This window comes from Mirounga leonina, unplaced genomic scaffold, assembly GCF_011800145.1.
Source record: "Mirounga leonina isolate KUSES-001 unplaced genomic scaffold, KU_Mleo_1.0 Mir_127, whole genome shotgun sequence".
Lineage (NCBI taxonomy): Eukaryota > Metazoa > Chordata > Mammalia > Carnivora > Phocidae > Mirounga > Mirounga leonina.
The window spans coordinates 44558278-44566946 of NW_023270316.1; the positions used below are offsets into that span (position 1 = coordinate 44558278).

The following is an 8669-nucleotide window of genomic DNA, read 5'->3' on the forward strand; positions in this document are numbered from 1 at the left end:
AAAGAAAGAAAGAAAGAAAGAAAGAAAGAAAGAAAGAAAGAAAGAAAGAAAGAAAAAGAAAGAAAGAAAAAAATGGTGTCAGAATAAAGCTTCTGAAAATTATATAGTGAAAACTACATAATGAAAATTTTTCTTGGTTGATACTTCTATATCCTCAAAAGTCAATGTATTAATATAGGACTTCTCCAAAATTGCAAACTATAAAATGAAGTTAACAAAATGGTACTATCTCAGTAGCTTTATTTTTTTTTTTAACTCTGTTTCAGTATTCTTTCTATATTCATTAGCAACACTATCTATGGTGCATCGACAGCCTGTACCTCAAACAGGAAAATCTACTTCATAAATGCCAGAACCCAAAATCTCCATGAAAAATCTAGAGCTGAGTAGAATTCAAGAACTTTTTAAGTAATACAAACATATCCCATAAAGAAACTTCTTGAACCACTGCCAGCTGAGGAATATATAACTAACGTATACATCTAAGAGTTAAGATTGATAGGCTTTAAGATAACATATACATCACATACATGTTGCAGACAGCCACTCTGATACCTTTGTAGACAATGATAAAAGCATAGTACTTTTCTCCAAACCATGACTGCATCCTTCAAACACAAAATCCTTTCTAAACACAGTAGCTAGTATCAATAGATCAGAGTTGACAAGTGAGAGAAAAACTAGATCCTTACTATGCATATGCTAAAGTAAACATAAAAAGAACTGGACATCAAAACTAAAATGCATCTTTCCTATTCAAAAACTTATCTGAATGTAAAAAAAATTATCAAACTTTCTAAAACTTTTCTCTCCCCCAATTATCTCTCAAATAAATACCTAATTAAGAATATTGTTCCATACATAGAACTTGATCAAAAATATTTTTAATAATCAATTAATACCTGATCTTGGTATAATTTATTCTACCTTCCTTGAGGATCTGATTTTCAGTTAACCATACTCCCAATCAAGGAATTGGCAGGGCCCTGCTCTCTCTGAGAGCTGTAGGGGAGACCTCTGCTCGCCTCTTCTAACTTCTGTTGTCTGCTGGCAACCTTGGCATTTCTTGGCTTGTAGATGTACCATTCTAGTTACATGGCCATCTTCTTGCTGTGTATCTTCAGGTCACCTGCCCTGTATATATCAGTCTCTCAGTCTACATTTCCCCTCTTTATAAGAAGAATAGTCATATTGAACTAGGGTCCACCTTCTTTTTTTATTTGATACCTCTGTAAAGACCCTCTTTCCAAATACAGTCACATTTTAAGGTGCTGGTGGTTAGGACTTCAACACATCTGGGGAGGTACAATTCAACCTATAATACCAACTATTATCAAAAATTATTTTAAGAACCTATTGCCTGACATTCCAATCAAATCTTCCTTAAATTGTTGAAAATAAGGAATTGAAAACTGTCCAACCTGCAAAAGAATTTGGTACTTAGTCATTAGAATAATTGATGTACATTCAAATTTATACTGGTATTACAAATTGTCCTTTTGATGATCTCCTTCAGTTTTGAATAATAGCTTTGCTGGATATATAGTTCTTGGTTAACAGGTTTTTTGTTTTTTTTTCCTTTCAGTACTTTCAAGATATCACCCCACTGATTTCTTGCTTTCATAGTTTCTGATCAGATATTGTTCATATATCTTTCAGGATCCCTTGAATTTGATGAGTTGCTCCTCTCTTGAAGCTTTCAAGATTTCTTTAGCTTTCAACAACTTGATTATAATGTGTCTTGGTGTGTCTCTCTCCTTAAGTTTATCCTATTGGAGTTCGCTGAACTTCTTGGATTTGTAGATTCAAAATTTCATCTAACTGGGGAATTTGTGGCCACTGTTTCTTCAGATAGTTTTTCTGTTCCTCTGTCTCTTCTCCTATTGCAATTCCCATACATAATGTGTATGTTGGTACATTTGATGGTACCCCCATAAGTCCCTTATCCTCTATTTTTCTTCACTCTTCTCTCTGCATCTTAGACCTGATAATTTCAATGCCCTATATTAAAGTTCACTGATTTTTTCCCTTGCCTGTTCCAGTCTGATATTGAATCTGCTAATTAAATTTTTTATTTCAGCTACTGTACTTTTCTGCTTCAGAAATCCTATTTGGTTTCTTTTTAATAATTTCTATCTCTTTTTTTTTTCTCATTATGTTCAGTCAGCCAATATATAGTGCATCATTAGTTTTTGATGTAGCGTTCAATGATTCATTAGTTGCGTATAACAACCAGTGCTCATATTCCCTACTTGTTCATATATTGTTTTCTTGATTTCTTTTAGTTCTTTGTCAATGGTTCCCTTCAGACCTTTGAGCATATTTAAGATAGTTTATTTAAAGTCTTTGTTTAGTAAGTCTAATGTCTGGGCTTCTTTAGAGATGATTTCTGTCAATTTCTTTTTTTCCTATGATGGGTCATACTTTGCTGTTTTTTGAAATGCTTTGTAATTTTTTGTTGTTGTTGGGAACTGGACATTTTGAATACTATAATGGCAATAATTTTGAAAATCAGATTCTCCCTCCTCCTCAGAGACTGCTGTTGTTACTAGATGAAAGCTGCTATTTTAAGTTTGTTTAGTGACTTTTCCAAACTTTCTTTGCAAGGATTATATTTCTTGTGGTATATGATCACTAAAGTCTCTGTTCCATTACCCCATGGTCAGCCAGTAACCAGCCTCTTTCTTCATCACTCATTATTCTGGATGCTCCAGTGTCTGACTACCAGGCTCCAGAGTTCTAAAATAGTTGTTTCAAAGAGTAGTTTTCAGCTCAACAGTTGTTTGGGTGGCGAGGCCAATTCCTGGAGCTCTCTACTCCACCATCTTTGTGATGTCACTCCCTTCATGTGTTTAATCCTTGTCACAACCCCAAACTGGTCTCTGATGTCCTATAGCAAGACATTCCCTAAGAAGTATTCTCAATTTACTAAAGTTTGAAGGCTTCTTTAGTTAGGGACCATATTTTTTCAGCTCACTATATCTACTCTAATCTGAAAACTGACTTTTCTAAAAGAATGAAATGGTTGTTATGTTCAAGGGAGAGACAGCCAGGCCCACAGTTAATAAACCCATTCTCCTTGGCCAATGACTGATTTAGAAGTGGACATGTGACCTAGCTCTAGTCAATAAGACATAAATGGAACTTTCTGGAGACTTCAGAAAATATTTTCTTATCTGATAAAATAGACCTACACCCTTTCCTTCCTGCCTTTGAACTTTTTGTGTGAAGATTCAACACATACAGAATCCTGTAACCCTAAGAAGAAAGCCAAAAAAATCACAGAGATACCCACCAGAGCTCCAACATTGTTATACTGCTGAATTTATCATCCTTTGTAACCATCTACTTCTGAATTTCTAGTTATATGAAATAATAAATTTCTATTACTTAAGCCAGTCTTAGTATTCTGAACCCCACAGATAAAATCATCTCAAGTCATTCAACTTCTAAAGGCAGAGGAAAATGAATTCTTGTCAGTTCCCTTATATCTGAGGACACTGCAGCATACCAGAAATAACTTTGACTCCCACCATTTATCTTAAAAATCCAGGTATATTCTGCAAATGAGGCCATAATATACATGTACTTGTTCTAATATATTTTTCCCAAAGAGTGAAGCAAAACAAAACAAAATCACTTCAGACAAAATTTGAGAAAGATGTGGGGAAGGGAAGGGAAGGGATGTCCCTGATGCATCATCTTACAGAATATAATCTCTATTAAATGTCCTCTATTTAATTTAATGGCTTTTTATCTATCCATTCCAAAAGACATTATTTGGACATTAGAAATTTAAGTAAAATGGAAGTTTTAAGTAAATCATCTTTCAAATAATCCAAATTTTCCATAAATTAACTATAATCCTTAATGAAGGCCTTCTTAGAATTGTGAAGTCTATCCACAATACAATGAACAAAGCCAGTGGTAGTTACGAGAAAGAACACAAAAATCATCAAGGTAAGGAAGAACACATTAATTTTGTGGTTGATTCTTTAGCCTTACCAGTTCTCTATAGACACCTTCATGTTTCCCCTCAGATTTGGTTGACTTTTCTTTCTGTAAAATTTCTCTATTTCGGTTACCAGCAGCACTCATGTTGAGATTACTTCTAGCCCCACCACCACCTCCTCCAAATGTCTTGGTCTTTTGATAAGAGAGAAACAAAAGAGATATAAATAAATAACATTTAAAAATAGCTCTAAAGACTAATCTACAACTAAAAACACCTAGTAAAACTGAAGCACCTAAAGCTTCTTGATTATGTTTTACATGAAAAAAATGAAATGTTAATTAATTCTTTTTAAACAAATATCTACTGGCCATAATCTCTTCTTTTACAAGTCCAGGTGAAGCAATAAAAAAATTACATTAATTGAAATCTTTAAGTCTTCTAGGCAAGTCATCAGAATAAACCTAAGTAGACAACAATATAGAAGAAAATAAAATAGTATCAGCATCATGGAGATTAGGTGTTAAAATAATTCTAAGGTACAATACTTAAGTGATATCATGAGGCCTGGGTTATGTAGCAAGTCTATATTTATCAAGGCATTAAACATGTCTAGGAATCGGTTACATTAGGTCTGTGATCCAGTAATATGATTGCATAATCTTTTTAAGATTTTATTTATTTGAGATGGAGAGAGAGTGCATGAGCATGAGTGGGGGGAGGGGCAGAGGGACAAGTAGACTCCCCGCTGAGCAGGGAGCCCAAAGTGTGGCTCAATCCCAGGATCCTGAGATCATGACCTGAGCCAAAGTCAGATGCTTAACCAACCAAGCTCCCCAGGTGGCCCTGACTGTATGATTTTAAAAAGTAAACAAATAATATGAATTTTAACACTGTATTAAAACTTTCATTACTAATTTATTATTTACATTAACTATATAACATGCCATCTTACCAACTATGTATAAAAACTTTAAAGTCCATTATTTCTTATTTTGCCTGACTTATTTGAATAATTATGTTTAATCATATTTGAAAATCTGATCTGATCTCATTTTTATCAAAACTACTGTGAAAAGACTAGAATGTAAAGAACATTAGCTTGGAAAGATACAAAATCATGACTGAAAAGCAACCCACTGCTGTTACTTGTACAATATCAAATTAAACATTTGGTTACACAATATCTTTATAGTTCTAATAGATCTAATAAAAGAGGAAGAAGTGAACATTTGCTTTTTATTAGTGATAATAATAGTTTTATGCATATTTTAAAATTATGACAGTAAGAAAACATCCTAGATATAAATTTACGTAACATTGGGAAATTATTTTGAATCAGATGAAAATATAAAGAAACAGAACCTGAGAAATAGAAAAATGATATGAGATAAGCATTAACCAGACAACATATTAAATATTGATTAGGCAGCTGATGCACCACAGTATTTAAATTTTATTTAAACTGAAATTAAAACCACATCTTCAAAGACCAAAGGTGTATAACTAGATTCATTCTAGTTATATTTTTTTGCTTTATGCAATAGATTTGGAATGTCTTGACAGTCATCACTTATAAAGCCATAATGAAAAAGATATGAGCTTATATTATTGTGATATAAAGTTTATTAGTCTGGGAGACAGTGCAGTATAGTTAGGAACACAGGCTTTGGAACTTGAGGAGACTGGGACTAAATCTTAGCTCAGCCCCTTCCTAGCTCCTGCCTTCAGCAAGTTACTTCCACCTCCTACAAGACAGGTTTCTCATTCTTAAAACAGGGATGAGAAAAACCTACCTAATTGGGACATTGTAAGAATTAAATGACATCAACAACACAAAGTGATCAATTTAGTAACTGGCACATGGTAAACACTCACAATCCATGGCAACATTAACTGTTTTGCTTAATGTATTAAAACATAGTTACCTGAGAAATCTGGACACTGACTTGTTTCAAATTAAATTTATTTCTGGAATTTAAATTCCATAACTCCAAAAGTACTTTTTCTTTGGGTACTACTGAAACAGTCCCATCTTCTGGATGCTTTTCTTTATTATTTTCTTTCCATTTTTATGGATTAAACAATAGGATAAATTTTCAGAATTGGTTTTCACTGTTTTATAACAGTTGCCACTCACTAAACATATAAATATCTAGAAACAAAACAACTTAAACATTACCCATAAGGTAAATGGTATTGTCCTTTAAGAGTGACACCATCTTGTCCATACTGTACAATTTAGGAATCTGTGAAATCATCATGACCATGAAACTCAAGTGGGTCCTTAATGCTCCCTAGCAATCTTACTATATTCCCCTAGCCCATCCACCCTCCCAGTCTTCTAGACCACTACTTTACATAGTCCCCTTGCTCCTCAAACCTCCAACATCTTCTCCATTGTTACTATTGACCTTTCTTACTTCCTCACTGAAAAACTGAAATAATCATTACAGAACTTGCATAGATTTTCACCATATCAACCCACCCACTGATATCTGCATACTCACTTTCTCTTAGCACTGTATATTTTATCTTACTACCATCCGCATGAATATCTAGAGGAATCTAGAGGAAATGAATTCTCCAACTCTACATTATTTCTCAGACATCTTACATGATCTTTCAACAGCTTTTGACAAGTTCAATACCCCTTCCTCCATGATGCAATTTCTGCATTCTTTTGTTCTGAACCTATCTTCCTGGTTGTACCTTGGCTGGTTCAACCTCTTTCATACAACCTCTAGTGCTACAGGGTTCATTTGTTACCCCTTTTCTCTTCACTTCAGCACTCATTTGGTGATCTCATTTGGCCTCATGATTTTCAAAAGGCATCCATATATGTCTACAACTTCCAAATGCAGATCTCTTCCAAACCTCACTTTTTCAATTATACTCTTCTGTCTCACTGCCTATGAAGCCATGTAGATGACTAACAGGCACACTTCCACATTAATATGTTCAAAACAGAATACCAAATCTTTATCCTCAAACCTATTCCACCATAGTCTTCTCCAATTCAAAGTAAGCAACTCTAACCTGCCAACTTCTTAGGGCAAAACCTTGGAATCATTCATGACACCTCTTCTCATGCTCAATATCTCAGAAATCGTGATAGTTCTACTTTTAAAATTCCAGAATCTGACCACTTGGCACCACACTATACAGCTGCCATCATCATCCTGGCTACCATTATTTTTCCCTCCCTGGATTACTTTGATAATTTCCTAACTCGTCTGATTCAATTTTCTTCTCTAAAATCTACTCTGAACCTAGCAGCCAGAATTAGCTTTTTAAAGTTGATGTTACTGCTGTGCTGAAACCCTCTAAAGGCTCTCATTTCTCTCTGAATAAGTTAGTGTTTTTAACATGACTTAGAGAGACCTACATAAGCTGACCTCCATTATCACTCTTGACTTTATATTCTACTTCCTGTCCCTTTGTTCTCTCTGCTTCCACTGGCTACCTTCCTATTCCTTGAACATATACTCCTGCTTTAGAACATTTGCAAAGCTTTTTCTTCTCATATAACCATATAGCTAATTCTCTTACCTCCTTCAAGTCTTGGCTCAAATCTCATCATCCTGAGACCTAATCAAATTACTGTATTTAAAACTGAAATCTGCAACTTACTTAGCATGTTTATATTAGTGTCCTTACTAGAATGTAAACTACACAAAAATTTAAAAGAATTTTCAATTTCTGACCATTCTATTTTAGTGCACCCCCAACTGGCACTCCCAACTCCCCAACCTACTCTACTTTTTTTTCTTCCTATAGCACTTAACCAGCATCTAAACTACCATATAACTTACTTTACTCAGTGCGCTAATAGTCTCTCTCCTTTACTAAAATATAAGCTTGATATGGGCAGGGATCTTTTGCCTATTTTGTTCACTGATTTAACCTAAGCATTTAAAACACACCCTAGGGGGCACTGGGGTGGCTCAGTTGGTTAGGTGTCCAACTCTTGATTTCAGCTCAGGTCATGATCTCAGGGTCATGAGATTGAGCCCTGTGTCGGGTTGGGCATGGAGCTTGCTTAAGATTCTCTCTCTCTCCCTCTCCCTTTGCCCCTCCCACTCCTCCACACTTGCTTTCTCTCTCTCTCTCAAAAATAAAAAATAAAACTCTTCCTAGTATATAGATTTTCAAAAAATATTTGCTGATTAAGGAATAAAGGAAAAAATAAATGAAAATCATGGCTTGATCATGTGCAGTAGATTCCACCAAACCCATGTGTTTAAATAGATGATCATAAAACATCTTTTCAGAACAATTACAGTGTTATTCAGACATTTAAATATAAATCTGTGTGTGTGTGTCTACTTACCTATATAGAAAGATATATAGATATAGGGACAATCTACTATAATGCACATACGTTTAGTCCTAGATTTGCCACTGAATAACACTAAGCAAGTTCAGTTAGTTTTGAGCCATCAGTTCTCTTATATATAAATTGAGAAGTTTTAAGTTTCTTCAGAAAACTAGGATTCTTGGGGCGCCTGGGTGGCTCAGTCGTTAGCGTCTGCCTTCGGCTCAGGTCATGATCCTGGGGTCCTGGGGTTGAGCTCCACATTGGGCTCCCTGCTTGGCGGGAAGCCTGCTTCTCCCTCTCCCACTCCCCCTGCTTGTATTCCCTCTCTTGCTGTCTCTCTCTGTCAAATAAATAAATCTTTTTTATTTATTTATTTATTTATTTATTTATTTATTT

At 34.7% G+C, this 8669-nt stretch overlaps 1 protein-coding gene across 3 annotated transcripts in view; it reads right to left on the reverse strand.

Moving 5' to 3' along the window:
• TDRD3 (tudor domain containing 3) overlaps nt 1–8669 on the reverse strand; it is a 156972-nt gene that overhangs the window by 59131 nt on the left and 89172 nt on the right. For all 3 annotated transcript variants that reach the window (XM_035003256.1, XM_035003257.1, XM_035003259.1), the window contains exon 8: nt 4006–4146. In XM_035003256.1, coding sequence (XP_034859147.1) covers nt 4006–4146 — 141 coding nt within the window. The remainder of the gene's footprint in view (nt 1–4005; nt 4147–8669) is intronic.